The following is a 15,128-nucleotide window of genomic DNA, read 5'->3' as shown; positions in this document are numbered from 1 at the left end:
ATGGGACTCCATTTCATGCATACAGCAAGGAGGGGCGACCACTACTTTATTTTATGCAGATGAGATGTGGCGCTCATCTAGCCTCCACACAAGGGGTGGGAAGAGTAATAATAATAATAATAATAATAATAATAATAATAATAATAATAATATTTTTTTATTTATACCCTGCCCTCCCCCGCCAGAGCCGGGCTCAGGGCGGCTAACACTGCTAAAATCACAATAAAAACTTAATAGGGGAAGGGGAAAAAACAATTTAAAATATGGGTTAAAATACAATTTGAAAAGCAGCCTCATTTTAATAGTAGCCCATAGTTCAAAACCATAAGGGGAGGGAAACATAAGGGTCAGACTGAGTCCAAACCAAAGGCCAGGTGGAACAGCTGCATCTTGCAGGCCCTGCAGAAAGTTGTCAAGTCCTGCAGGGCCCTAGTCTCTTGTGACAGAGCGTTCTACCAAGTCGGGGCCAGTACTGAAAAGGCCCTGGCCCTAGTTGAGACCAATCTAACCTCCTTACGACTTGGGACCTCCAACGTGTTGCCATTTGTGGACCTTAAGGTGCTCCATGGGGCATACCAGGAGAGGCAGTCCTGTAGTTATGTAGACTCTTGTATGAAGCATTTAGGGATGCCATGGTGAAAAAAAGGTAAAGGACCCCCGGATGGTTAAGTCCAAAGGTGACTATGGGGTTGTGGCGCTCAGCTCACTTTTCAGGCCCAGGGAACCGGTGTTTGCCCACAGACAGCTTTCTGGGTCATGTGGCCAGCATAACTAAACTGCTTCTGGCCCAACGGGACACCGTGACAGAAACCAGAGCACAGAGAAACACTGCTTACCTTCCGCTGCAGCGGTATGTATTTATCTACTGGCACTGTGCTTTCGAACTGCTAGGTTGGCAGGAGCTGGGACCGAGCAACAGGAGCTCACCCCGTTTCTGGGATTCGAACCACTGACCTTCTGATCAGCAAGCCCAAGAGGCTCAGTGATTTAGACCACAGCGTCACCTGCATCCTTTCAGGATGCCATGAATAGCCACTGATGTTGCAGTCAGCCACTTTCTTGAGTCTTTACTTTGATATGCGAGGTGCATTGTGTATTTTCTGATTCTTTTATTTATCTATAGCTCAATTCTATGCCAGCGTACGGCGCTCAGCTATAAGCAGCACTCGGGATGTTATTTTTAGCCTTTCAAGTTAAAAAACAACACAGTTGGCCCATGCTGAAAATGGATAAAGCACCCCACTGGCCTTTAAAAAAACACACCCAAAAAAACACCAATTTGGGCAAAACGTCATTGGTTGGATCTAGCACTTGTAAGTCCCACATCTTGCATGTTTGGTCAGAGTTGGGAAACCTGTGACTTGCCAGATGTTAGGTCAGGAATGATGTAAGTTGTACTCCAATAAATATTGGGGGTGGGTACATTCTTCATCACAGTGCAAGGTTGTGTTTTCACATACCCCATTTGCTTAATGCACAGCAGCATTAAGCTGATGTTATATCTTTTTGAATTTAGCGGTCAGGTTGCTCACTGGAGCAAGACGGTTTGAGCATATTACACTGATCCTGGTCCAACTGCACTGGTGACCAATTAGTTTCTGGGCCCAATTCAAAGTGCTGGTTTTGACCTATGAAGCCTTAAGCAGCTCAGGACCACAATACCTGAAGGACCACCTCTTTCCATATGAACCTACCCAGACCCTAAGATCACCTTCTGAGGCCCTTCTTTGTGTGCCGCCTCCTCAAGTTGATTGGAGGGTGGCAACACAAGAACGGGGCCTTCTCTGCAGTGGCTCCCCGTCTGTGGAATGCTCTCCCCAGGGAAGTTCGCCTGGCGCCTTCATTATACACCTTTAGGCGCCTGGCAAAAACATTCCATTTTAACCAGGCCTTTGGCTGACCTGATTGACATCCTATACCCTTTTAAAATGTGGCTCTTTTCTGGGTTTTTTCTTTATTGGGTTGCTGTTTTTATTCTGATTATATATGTTGCGATCTTTTCTGTGAACTGCCCTGAGACCTCCGGGGATTGGGTAGTACTCAATAAATAATAATAATAATAACTTTTAGCTAGCAAGAGCATGCATAGTGCATATGTGTAAAAGATAGCTGTAACGGCCAAGTATAACCTGGAGTTCATACCTTGGAATGTATTTTGCCGCTATCGCAATAGCATAGAAAGCCAGTGTGGTCTAGGGGCTAATGTCAGACTAGGACTTGGGAGACCAGAGTTCAAATCCACACTTGGGTGGTGGTGGTGGTGGTGATGATGATGATGATGATGAATAATAATAATAATAACAACAATAATAATAATACTAATAATAATTAATTAATTAATTAATTTATACCCCGCCCATCTGGCTGGGTTTCTCCAGCCACTCTGGGAGGCTGCCAACAGATTAAAAACAGAATAAAACATCACCCATTAAAAACTTCCCTAAACTTTGTGACTTTGGGCCAGCTACTGCATCTTAGTCCAACTTATCTCACAGTGTTGATGTGGGCATTAAATAAGGAGGGGGAGAACCAAATACAGCACCTTGAGCTTGGAGAAAAGGCGGGCTACAAACAGGGGTGCCAACCTGAATAAAACATTGGGGGGCCAGTAAGCCCCACCTGCATAAAATTGATCACATGATGTGGCACACACACATCGTTTGAATTGCAATGCCCATCAACTTTGGATGTGGGGGTGGCCTGGCCCCTTCAAATATTTCATGGGGGGGCAGACACAAAGAGGCCTTGATCCCTAGGAGTTGGCTCTGGTGGCTACAGATGAAATAAGGAAATAAATAGGATGGAGATGAAAATCAACTTGCATGAGTTAGATGTTGGGCTGGACAGATCTACTTTTAAATAGCGACAGTGGGTTCAGCGAAATTAAGAAATGACTGCATCTCTTCAGAAGGAAAATGTCAAATGGTGTTTTACAATATGCTGACTGCTGTACTTTTTATTTTTTCTAACAAAAGAGTAGCTTTAAATGGAAGGGTCTCGTTTCAGCGCAGCTTAAGTGAGACTCCTTTCACAGGAGCAGAGCAGAATAAGCTGCACGGATTTCTATTCACACAGCCTGCCGTTTATAGGGGTGGTCCCAGTCACTCAAAAGCTCATTAAAGAGTTTTCTCTCGCTTGGACTTCATGATAGTGTGTCGAGGGGGGGGGGGAGAGTGAGTACCTTTGCAGCCTGCAACCACTGCCTGGACTAAAAGAGGCGCAGCCTCTGTCAAAAAGAGCAGGCCTGTGCAGGCAGCAGATATGAGCGACTCCTGCACCTTTGATAACCTGTAAACCTGTTAGAATTCCTGCTCTATGATTGCAGTCATGGGATTTTTATTTTTCACATGACGGTGTATGTTTTGACTCCACAGAGTGGGAAGTGACAGAGACAGGATGTTTGTGTTACTGTGTTCCGTGAAGTGGGACTATTGTCCTTTGTTCTTTTTCTCCTTGCTGTCTGATGCTAGAGAGAGAGGGAGCCATGTTGCAGTGCTCCGTGTGTGTTTATATGTAAATAAAGTCGATTAGCCAAAATGCAGAGTTGCTGAGGTCTGTCACGCATGATGCACAAACTCTGCGGATCCCTAAGTGTGCCGTTGTCGGTTGGCATCGGTCGCTGTGATGTTTGGGTAGAAGAAAGCTTTTGAAGCTCCCAAACGAAAGACCAGGAGGGAGAGAACATGGCACTCGGGCATGTGTCTCTGCCAGGGTCCTACTCGAGTGTAGGCTGAGCTCCTGAAAACCCACCTTGATCTCGCCAGCAAGCCAGGCAAGGGTCATTGCTATGGATCACAGAACCATTCCAGTCTGGCCAAAAACCTCTGAAGAGAATGCCTGATGGGGTGTAGACAATCCCAAGACCATTCTGGAGCATGGACTCCATCTCTGAGGTTCCTTGCACCACACTGGACACAGGTGTGGCAGCAGAACACGGAACTTTTCTCAGATAGTACCAACATCTCCTTGTCTCAGTCCCCATGGCGGTGTGCCAAGTCGGCTACTCTGCCAGGCTAAACAAAGCCTCTGTAGCTGGTTAGTGGATGTGACGTTTGCCCTCCTAGGTGTGTGACATCATACTGGATTCATAAGGAAAGGGTTAATTCATTGTAACCAATAGAATTGTAACCATTGAATTATGGTGCTGGAGGAGACTCTTGAGAGTCCCATGGACTGCAAGAAGATCAAACCTATCCATTCCTAAGGAAATCAGCCCTGAGTGCTCACTGGAAGGACAGATCCTGAAGCTGAGGCTCCAATACTTTGGCCACCTCATGAGAAGAGAAGACTCCCTGGAAAAGACCCTGATGTTGGGAAAGGTGGAGGGCCCAAGGAGAAGGGGACGACAGAGGACGAGATGGTTGGACAGTGTTCTTGAAGCTACCAGCATGAGTTTGACCAAACTGCGGGAGGCAGTGGAAGACAGGAGTGCCTGGCGTGCTCTGGTCCATGGGGTCATGAAGAGTCGGACACGACTAAATGACTAAACAACAACAACAAACCAATGGGAACCCAATGGGCAGAGTTAACTGTGTATAAGGTTTAAGCACAGAGGGTTTTGGGGGGGAGTTAGAGTTAGGGTGGTTGAGAAGACAGTCTGGAGTTAGAAGAGACAGAGAAGATAAGTCTGTGGGTTGGGCTAGTCTGGTGTGAGAGAGTGAGAGAATTTGCTAAGAGGAGCCAGTCAAACAGTTGAGATAATCAGTCAGAAGGTATTAGGAAGGTATAGGCTGGTAAAGAAACTAAAGTTAAGATACTGACAGGAATTTTGTCTGAGAAACCATAAACTTGTTAATGTTTGTAAAATAAACTCTTTTTTTTTGGTTCACTTTTAACAACTGACTGGACTCAGTGTTTTACCAGAGAGTAACTGGTTGGTGGCAGCGGGGAAGTGATCACAGTAGTGGCACAGGGATCAATAGACCGTTAAACATCCGAGGACCCTGTGTGATCGCCACAGTGGAGTTCAGAACACATCTGATATTGGAGACAACACAATTCCGACTCATCCTTCCTCTGTTCTTTTTTTTATTAGCAAAGTGCTTTATATTCTTTATTGTTTTCCCTCACAACAACCCTGTGAGGTAGGCCACTACAACTTCCCCCTTTTACCAATCAGAAACTGGGTTGACTTAACTTGCCCACGACTGCACGACAAGTCCATTGCAGAGAAGAGACTTGTTAGCTAACCTGTCGCTATTCTCCGGCTCCCTTTCCCTTAAAGAAAACGCACACTTCTCTTTTGACGCTCCACCTCTGCCAAACAACACGAGTGCCGTGCTTCTCCCTTATACGCAAAGCTGTCCTGAAAATGGTCCTTTGGATCATCACGACAGGCATGGCGACTCCTTAGTCAAATGGAAACTCGCAGGGATTTGCCCCCCTCTCAATAGCTTTTTGATAGACGGCACCAAAGTCTTTAAATCGCGGGGCACAGCCCAGCCAAGCTTCCCCAAAGTGCTCATTGCCAGTGAAGAGGAAATCGCCGGTTCCTTTCTTCACCTTACACTGCAGCAAGGTCTTGACGGGTCCTCGCCATTCGCCGCTCACTTTATCTTGCTGAAAGATCTGGTTTTTCTGCCTGTAGACCCGCCGCGCACCGACTTCCACCTGGGACATGTGGTTCTCCGCATCGTGGGTGACGTTGTGGATCGACCCTCTCACCACTAGGTGTAAATTTTGCGTGTTTATTTATAAGGGAACTATGAATCACCCTTCCTCCAAATGGGCACAGGGCAATCCGAAACAAACATAATTTTAAAAACAGGTGAGAGCATTTTAAAACAACAAATCGTCGAAACGCTGACTCATGTAATGCTGCTAAGGATTAACTATTGCATTATCAAGCCTGGGCAAAGAAAACTGTTTCTTAGTTGACACCTGAAAACCAACAATGTGAAGACAGGTGTAACTCCAGGGGGGAAGATTCCATCTGAGCCTGTGGGTCAAACTTGGCCCACCAGTGGGTCTAATTTGGCCCACGATTCCATTTTCCCCAAACCATGCCCATCAGCTGAAATCACTTAACCATCCAGGGGTCCTTTATCTTTTTTTACCTTTTACTTTATACAGTAATGGTTTGGCTCCCCCCAAATAACTATGGGGTGTGTAGTTTGTTAAGGTTACTGAGAGTTTTCAGTGGACCCCCTTTCCCCTCACAGAGCTACCGTCCTTAGGGTGGCTTAACAGTCAGTCCCTCTTTCCAGGAAACTCTGGGAATTGTAGTTCTGTGAGGGCAATAGGGGTCTCCTGATGCTTTTCAGCATCCTTGGTAAGCTACACTTCCCATGATTCTTTGGGGGAAACGGTGACATTTTTGAAGTGGTATCACGGTGCTTTAAATGTCATGTGCGGATGTGCCCGACGTCTTCTACTCTGCTCAAGCCAGTAGATCATTTCCCTCCTTCTCTTGCTCGGCTAAAGCAATGAGCCCCACTGTTTTTCAGTTGATTAAGTTACCTGCAGGGATTTAGGTTTGATGAGGCCCTAAGCTACTGAAAGTAATGGGGCCCTTTACATGTCCAGCTGTCCTTTGTCAACAACAAATTGTCACTGTTTTTTGTGTTGAATATACGCTATATGGTAATTTATGGACCTAATAGATATCTAAAGCCATTTGCACATGTTGCCATGCAACCAGTCCATGCAGAATTTAGGTACCCTATATATAGAAATGAGCAAACCAGTGATATTTTAGGGAGTAGGCTAGCAGGCGGGGCCCATTACTTACATCATAGGAGCCTAAACAACACAAAACACTGTTGCTGTATGTAGGTTTTATTTTATTTGTTTTTTTATCTTATATTTTGAAAATGTACATCCAGTCCCCCCCCCCGCTTTAAATTTTTTGGGATCCCCAAGAGAGGGTGACCCTAAGCTATAGCTTGTTTTGCTTTTGCGTAAATCCAGCACTGGTTACCGGGGTCTCAAGTGAGGAAGTTCCTCCTTGCTGGGCCTGCAACACACACACACAAACACACACACGACGGACAGATGTTGTGCTGAAGGCCACATGGTGGGGGGCATTTAGACTTAAAGCATCCACAGAGCAGACGAAAGAGCCCTTTGAACTGACTCTATTTATGGCTTCACTTCCCTGTCCTGAGTTTAGCAGTTGCCACCCCCAGGTTTGTGTGTGTGTGGGGGGGGTGGATTAGATCAAATAACTGGTCGTGAAAGTGCAATTGACCCCCAAAGCACACTTAGCTATATGGTTCATAAGAGCGGAGGCCTTCAGACCTCAGGAGCAACTTGGAACAGGAGGAACAAGAGCATTATAGTTTGTCAATAGACTTGACTGAAGCTGAGTGCGGGCGGGGGGAGAGAAGGGGAACAGAACAGGGGGACATCTGTTATGCTAAAAGGCTAGTGGCTCCAGGAAATTGGATTAACTAAGGAAGTTCCCGAAATCTTCCTAAGTAAGTTCTTTGTGCCCATGACGAGTGAGATAATTATCCTCAAAGGGGGAAGATTTCAAGCGCTGCCTTCTTTTGCAGACAAATTCCATAATTGATTAGTTGGTTTGGGGTGCCTTATTTTCGATCACAAGTAGAAATTGTTGTCTGAGAGCTATAGGTGTGGAAATGGGCTTGTGACCAAATTAGGGACGATTTATTCACCCACAGGCCTTAAAAAATATAGATATTTAATGAGGAGGGGTGTTTTGTCAGGCAGAATTCAGGGCGCACTCAAGGCAGTGGCCGTCTAAATGCTATCCTGAGGACCCAGATTTCAATGTAGAACGTCACCACGAATTCAGTGGAGCCAGATGTATGTGACGGATCATTCTGAAGTTCACAATCGGTCTGGGATAGCGACAAAGATAAAAGTCGCCATGGCTCGAAAAGATGCCCACCCCCCAGCCCTCCCCAAATAGTGATGTGAATTGGCTTTGAGGAGACCTTTACACAATGAGCCACTTCACACGACTTGCAGTGCAATATAAGTTCACTGGATCTTACTCCCAGGAAAGTGGTTACAGAAGACAGAATGGCCACCACTAGGCATGAATGGAGTTGGCACGGAAGTTCTATCTGTGACGACCCATTTGTTCATGAAAATCATTGCTTGACGTTTCAGTGATGTGAACCTTAAAGACCATTAGCAGTGTGGAACCATTGTAGGGCTCTACTCAGTGGTTCATACCAGATTCTGCCAGAACCAGTTAGTCCTGCAGGAGACAAATTTTCAACAGTCAAACCTCAGTTGTCGAACGTACAGTAATCCATTCTGGAAGACCGTTCGACTTCTGAAACGTTTGACAACCGAGGCGCGGCTTCCGGTTGGTTGAGCTCAAACAGAAGCAGCGTCAGACATTCGCGTTCCAAGAAAAAACAGAGCATTTACTTCCAGGTTTTTGGCTTCCAGGAACCGAAATATTCAAAAATGGAACCGTTTGAGAACAGAGAGAGAGAGAGAGACTAGGGGAGTGTGACTCTGTTGATCTTCCTCGATTTCTCAACACTTTCAATATTTCAATACCATAGACCATGATATCCTTCTGGAGCAACTTTGTGTTTGGGATTGAGGAGACTGCATTGCAGTCATTCCATTCCCTTCCTACTTGTGGGTGACCACACACTCCAAAACACTCTATGATCCTGCTCAGCAGTTTCATACAGATGTTAAAGAACATGGACCAACCCTCATGGGACCCCATACTAGAGAACCCATGGAGCTAAGCAGTGTTCCCCCAAGAAGTCATTATTAGTTGGTTGCAATAATGGACTGGGTGAGGGTCAGGAACCTGAGGTTCAATTCAGACAAGACTGAGATGCTGTTGCTAGGCAGTTCCTCACCAGTGAGGATACTCAGTGCTCAGAGGCACTAGGCTATGCTCGAACTTAACAGCAATTTTACTTCTGACTCTAAATACGCACAGGACTGCACCATTTGCACCTCTCCAAAAAACAATGTTCTCCTGCCAAGCTCACTTACCAAAATCACTGCTGCAAATAGCCATGAGAAGTTCCATGTTGTCACAGGGGCGGCACATAGCTGGGGAAGGAAAACACAAAGTCGATAAGGAGGGTTGCTAGAGGGCTCTTAAACGAGTCCCAAACGGTGAGCCTGGTACAACGACCTCATTGGCATCTGGATCAGGTTTTGCCTTCATTCTGAGCATCTGAGAGCATTTGTATGATTTTCTGTAACATGGGGTGGGGGAGTGGAATCTGGGGTCCTGCAGACGTTGATGGACCAGAGCTCCGTTCACCCCAGCTCTTGGCCCTGCTGCCTGCAGCCCAACAACATCTGAAGAGTCACAGGTTCCTCACCTCTGACCTTGAGGGGTCTTGTGATAATCCGCTCAGGAGCATCTGTTTCCAAAGCAGTACATAATTTCTGTCGATTGCTCAGGCCTGTAGAGGTCAGCTTCTTACCCTCCAATATTTCTCCAGTGAAAACAGGGACATTTGACAAATAAATGAGGCGCGAGGTCTTTTTAAGACAAGCACTCTCTGGTATTAGATATCTTGGACGGTTCACTAGGAATGCGTGCTCATAGCATTCAACATGTTTCTTCTTATATTATTTGAATTATTTTATAGTTTAACCGGTGGGGATGCAAGATTCTTGGTGGATTGTAATTATTTGTATGTTTTAAACAGATTATATATATGTACAGTTGTACCTTGGAATTCAAATGGAATCCATTTCGGAAGTCTGTTTGGCTTCCAAAATGTTCAGAAGCTGCAAAAGCCCCATCAGGTGTTCGGTTTCCAAAAATAGTTCACAAACAGAAACAGTCACTTCAGAACAGTCCATTCGGGAGCCAAAACATTCGAGAACTAAGCTGTTCAAAAACCAAGGTACAGAGCTTTAATATTACCAATGTTTACCTATTTTTTAATGTTTGTTTTCCCTATATTTCCCTATGTTTTTATCTGTAAGCTGCCTTTAGGGGAAAAGGCAAGGTATAAATATATACTAATTAATAAATAATAATAATAATAGCAGAAAAATGGGTAAAAGTTTTATTTTGCTCTTCAGGGCTTCTGGTATAGCTGATTGATTGGCTGGCTTTGCTTTCATTTTATCTTTTGACCTGGTTGCAGCTGCTGATGTGAATAGCTTGCTTTTTCTTATATATATATATATGTTTGATATTTTATTGATCTAATTGTTTTATGAGCAGCTTTTGGGGTGGGATGGGGTTATTTCATGTGAACTTGAAGATCCCTGTCCCCACATGAGGTTCGAACACCAAACTGGGGGAAATGAGACCCACACGTAATCGTTTACCTTCCACGAGCGCCATTTTCCGGAAGTCTGGGCCTGTGACAGTCTTGTTGCTCAGCAACTCGTACTGGAAGCTGGCTGTCCTGCGGCTGATGTCCCTCTGAGGACTGGCCTGCAGGAAAAGCGCCACCCTCTGGGGTGTGCGGGTGCTGAAGCAGGAGACTTGGTGCAGGCGGGGCTCCTCAGCGTCACTCAGCAACAGGTGGAGCTGCCCGTCCCTCTCCACGTAGATGTTGGCACCTTGGAAAGTGTTGGACGGCTTGATGCAGACGGCGGTGTGCTGAGCGCTGGACAGGTTGGGCTCCAAGATGACGCGGAGGGCTCGGGTCGGGTACATCCATTCCAGGAAGCCCTCGGTACAGCGCAGGTGGACCTGCTCCACTGCACGGGAGCGGGGCTCCCAGCTCAAGCCGCTGGAAAACAGAGGGATGGACAACTATGACAACCAAATCTCTCTATCTGGCCCTTGGGACTCTATCCAGGCCACACCTCCTTCCATAACCAAACCCCTTGCCATAGGACACACCCCTTACCAGCTCTGCTTCGCCTCCTCTATGAGTGTTTTTGTCCGGATGGAATTATTATTATTACTATTATTAAAAGGTAAAGGTAAAGGGACCCCTGACCATTAGGTCCAGTCGTGGCCGACTCTGGGGTTGCGGCGCTCATCTCGCTTTATTGGCCAAGGGAGCCGGCGTACAGCTTCCGGGTCATGTGGCCGGCATGACTAAGCCGCTTCTGGCGAACCAGAGCAGCACACGGAAACGCCGTTTACCTTCCCGCCAGAGCGGTACCTATTTATCTCCTTGCACTTTGACGTGCTTTCGAACTGCTAGGTTGGCAGGAGCAGGGACCGAGCAATGGGAGCTCACGCCGTCGCGGGGATTCGAACCGCCGACCTTCCGATCGGCAAGTCCTAGGCTCTGTGTTTTAACCCACAGCGCCACCCGCGTCCCATATTACTGTTGTTGTTGTTGTTATTTGGTATACAAATAAAATTATTATTATTATTATTATTATTATTATTATTATTATTATTATTATTATTTGTACACCACCCCTATACCTGCAGGTCTCAGTGCGGTTCACAATATAAAAACACAAAATAAAACCCAAAACTAGCCAATAAACCATCCCTCTCAAGATTGGGGCATCGGGCCGGATTTCTCAAGTGTGGCACTGAATGAATTTCCTCAACACTGGCAGAGGAAACCACCCTTTGAGGAGAAGAGAGCCTTCATCAAAGCTAACCACACTGTTGAGATGGGCATGGTACTTTGCTCCGACTGATAAACTTACACAACGCTTTAGAATGATGCGTGGAGCAACAACAACAACAAAAGGATCCCTTTGATGCTGATTTTGCTTCAGATTTATTTCTGTTATCAACTGTTACCTAAAGGTAAAGGTAAAGGACCCCTGGACGATTAAGTCCAGTCAAGGGCGACAATGGGGTTGCGGCGCTCATCTCGCTTTCAGGCCAAGGGAGCCAGCGTTTGGCCACAGACAGCTTCCGGGTCATGTGGCCAGCATGACTAAGCCGCTTCTGGCGAACCAGAGCAGCACACAGAAATTCCGTTTACCTTCCCGCTGGAGTGGTACCTATTTATCTACTTGCACTTTGACGTGCTTTCAAACTGCTAGGTTGGCAGGAGCAGGAACCGAGCAATGGGAGCTCACCTCGTCGCGGGGATTCGTACAGCCGACTTTCCGATCGGCAAGTCCTAGGCTCTGTGGTTTAACCCACAGCGCCACCCGCATCCAACTATTACCTAAAGGAACCTCATCCCCCCTCCCTGTAACTCATACATATTTTTGGCTTGGTTATTAACTTAACTCTGGGTAGCTCTGTTGGTTAGAGCATGGTGCTGATAACACCAAGGTCACAGGTTCAATTCGCATGTGGGATAGCTGCATATTCCTGCATTTCAGTGGGTTGGAAGAGATTGTTATCAGGATCCCTTCCAAGCCTACCATTCTAAGGTTCTGATTGTATGCTGCTACTATTTTCTGCCTTATACGCAGAACCTGCATTTTGCTTTGCACCTAGTTACCAACACACATTATTTTGTTGTTTTTATGTGTTGTTTCATGTTATTCTTAATATAAAAAAACCCACACACAAAAATTTATACATATAAAACTAACCATTTTGGCCTTCTGAGTGGTGTGTATGTTTCAGCTCATATGAATTTATCTCTGGACTGGAGTCAGATTCACCAATAGCAATTTTGGGACAGATATTTAGGAAGTCAGTCTTTGAGCCAGAGCAGGCCAGAGGCTAAAGGGTAAATTTTCTACTCAAATATCAAATCTAACAATGTGATTTATGGATGTCAGTTCAGCTTTCAGCACCTATATGCTTCAGATTACAGAGCAGAACATGGCTGCTTTTAGGTAGCCAATTGACGCATTCTGTACGTTGTCGAGACAAACAAGTTTTAGCTTTTTTAAATAAGTAAAAATGTAATTATACAGGGATCATTTCAGAAGAAGCAGTCCATATTTAAGAACTGCAGAAAATTAGAGCTTGATGGGGAGGTGGTGGGGAGCCTTGTGTAGCGTGATTCTATACATTCAGAAATAAGCCTCATTGCATTCAGGAGAACAATATTTTATGCAGTTGGAGGAGTGTACATTGCCCCAGCCTTAAAATCCCTTTGAGTTCAGTGGGAGAGCGAAGTTGAAATTGCTTCCCTTGAACTCAATGGGACTTAAACCTATCAGATTGTTTGCCAGGACAATGTGCTTAAATCTGCCAGGTATTTAAAATTACGCTATTATGCTATGCGAATTATGCTGTTAATGTTGTGCACTCCCCTGGAATCTTTGGATATAGAAAATGAAATAATAATAATAATAATAATAATAATAATAATAATAATAATATCCATTTCCTCGGCGGATGTTGTGCACTGCCCTGGGATCTTCGGATATAGAAATTGAATTAATAATAATAATAATAATAATAATAATCAGTTCCTCGGTGGATGTTGTGCACTGCCCTGGGATCTTTGAATATAGAAATTGAATTAGTAATAATAATAATATCCATTTCCTCGGGCGGATGTTGTGCGCTGCCCTGGGATCTTCGGCTATAGAAACTGAATTAATAGTAATAATAATAATAATAATATCCATTTCCTCGGGCGGATGTTGTGCACTGCCCCGGGATCTTCGGATATAGAAATTGAATTAATAATAATAATAAGAATAATATCCATTTTCCTCTGGCGCGTAAGTTCCGCGTCGCTTTGCCTCGCTCTCTCCGCCCGCGGCTTACCTGCCCTTCCAGCTGCAGTAGTCGGCGGCGCACGGCTGCAGCCACACGCGGAGCAGCAGCGGGAACAGCATCCGCATCCGCAGAGGCGGCGTCCCTGCGCGCTTGCTCCGCGCCTCCCGCTCCGGGGACATCAAGCGGCGGCTTGGGGGCAGCTGGGGGCCGGGCCAGCGCGAAGCCAGTCCCTCCGTCGAGAAGGGAAGGAGAGGGGGAAAGGGTGCTTCGTTTTCCCTTCTCTCTACGCGGGAGGGAGAAGGAAAGCGGCCTCGTTGGAGAGCGCTGGATGGAGACTGGAGAGAGACAGAGGCGCGCGCTGTGCGCAACAGGACGAAGCGAATGAAACGGGGGAGCCTGCGACCCTCCCTACCCGCGTCCCATGCCTGTATTTCAACGAGGTCTAATCTGCGGTTGAGTTGACAGATGTCCCTGGTTTTCCAGAACTCCCACTTCTCCCCCCAGCATCGCCAAACACAGGGGCTGCGCTTTGTTGCAAAGAGGCGCCCCCCCCACCAAACCAAATTATACATACATAAGGGAGCAAGGAGCGTCCTCGCCATTATTGAATGCCCAGTTAGTGTGCGCGCGTGCATTTAGTTGTTCATGTATGGGCTGTGGGTTGGGAAGGTGGTGCAGGAAAGAATAACAGCAACTTATTATCGTTATTAATATTATATTACTATTTCCATCTCATTATTACATCTCTCTCCTGCAGCCTTCACCACTAACGCTAGGACCGACAAGGGGTCAATACAGACCGCATAAGAGATGATGTCGACATGGCAAAATTAACTGGGAAGCTCAGAAATCAAGAAGACAAGAACTTTATGAAAACCACACTTGTAAAGTAACGGAGACTATGGATAATTTAGAAGGACAAGAATTTGGATATGCAGTTGTAAATATTATCATTATCATCCATGGAAAGGATGGGGGGGTGGAGTCAGGAAATTCAGAGTAATCTCAATATTTGTATTTGGAATTGTTTTTTGTTACATGTTTATACTTTTTGAAAAATCCAATACAAACATTATTTTTTAAAAAAACACACAATACAGTGGTACCTCGGGTTACATACACTTCAGGTTACAGACTCCGCTAACCCAGAACTGTTACCTCAGGTTAAGAACTTTGCTTCAGTATGAGAACAGAAATTGTGCAGCAGTGGCGCAGTGGCAGCGGGAGGCCCCATTAGCTAAAGTGGTGCTTCAGGTTAAGAACAGACCTCCAGAACGAATTAAGTTCTTAACCTGAGGTACCACTGTACAGGCCACATAAGCAAAAGGCAGCAGGTGTAAACTACTTAATATGAGTAGGACTCGAACCAATGGCTTCAAGTTACAAGAAAGGAGATTCCAGCTAAACAGCAGGAAAAACATTTCTGACAGTAAGAGCTGCTCAACAGTGGAACAGACTCCTGCGAGAAGTGGTGGACTCTCCTTCCTTGGAGGTTTTTAAGCAGAGGTTGGATGGCCAGCTGTCATGGATGCTTTAGCTGATATTCCTGCATTGCAGGGGGTTGGACTAGATGACCCTTGGTGTCCCTTCCAACTCTACAATTCCATGATCCAAAAAATGGCTTAAAAGGGTCAGCTCCCACTTTATAATTTTT

General features: G+C 45.7%; 1 protein-coding gene across 2 annotated transcripts; it reads right to left on the bottom strand.

The window, feature by feature from the left end:
* Nucleotides 1-4,566: 4,566 nt before the first annotated feature.
* On the bottom strand, nucleotides 4,567-14,520 carry LOC128407148 (meteorin-like protein). 2 transcript variants are annotated; one of them, XM_053375170.1, is made up of 4 exons: nucleotides 13,523-14,235; nucleotides 10,243-10,652; nucleotides 8,938-8,997; nucleotides 4,567-5,666 (listed from the first exon to the last, which is right to left on the bottom strand). In XM_053375170.1, exons 1-4 carry the CDS (start codon nucleotides 14,107-14,109, stop codon nucleotides 5,350-5,352), a joined length of 1,374 nt encoding a protein of 457 aa, XP_053231145.1. In that variant the 5' UTR covers nucleotides 14,110-14,235; the 3' UTR covers nucleotides 4,567-5,349. The 2 variants fall into 2 exon arrangements, with proteins under 2 accessions (XP_053231145.1, XP_053231146.1); XM_053375171.1 differs by lacking the exon at nucleotides 4,567-5,666 and adding an exon at nucleotides 6,982-8,170 and having other exon boundaries at nucleotides 13,523-14,520.
* Between the last annotated feature and the right edge of the window lie 608 nt (nucleotides 14,521-15,128).

The sequence above is a fragment of the Podarcis raffonei genome, chromosome 2, assembly GCF_027172205.1.
Source record: "Podarcis raffonei isolate rPodRaf1 chromosome 2, rPodRaf1.pri, whole genome shotgun sequence".
Classification (NCBI taxonomy): Eukaryota; Metazoa; Chordata; class Lepidosauria; order Squamata; family Lacertidae; genus Podarcis; species Podarcis raffonei.
Note: the sequence above shows the minus strand (reverse complement) of the source record. Positions and strands in the feature narration are given on the sequence as shown.

What these genes read in the sequence shown, in the direction of transcription:
- LOC128407148 (XM_053375170.1), bottom strand. Translation starts at nt 14,109, where the DNA reads ATGCACGCGCGCACACTAACTGGGCATTCAATAATGGCGAGGACGCTC. An exon ending in TACTGCAGCTGGAAGGGCAG is followed by an intron (nt 10,653 to 13,522) that starts GTAAGCCGCGGG and finishes TCTGTTTTCCAG; the next exon opens with CGGCTTGAGCTGGGAGCCCC. An exon ending in TATTTGCAGCAGTGATTTTG is followed by an intron (nt 5,667 to 8,937) that starts GTAAGTGAGCTT and finishes ATTTACACCTAG; the next exon opens with TGGTGAGAGGGTCGATCCAC.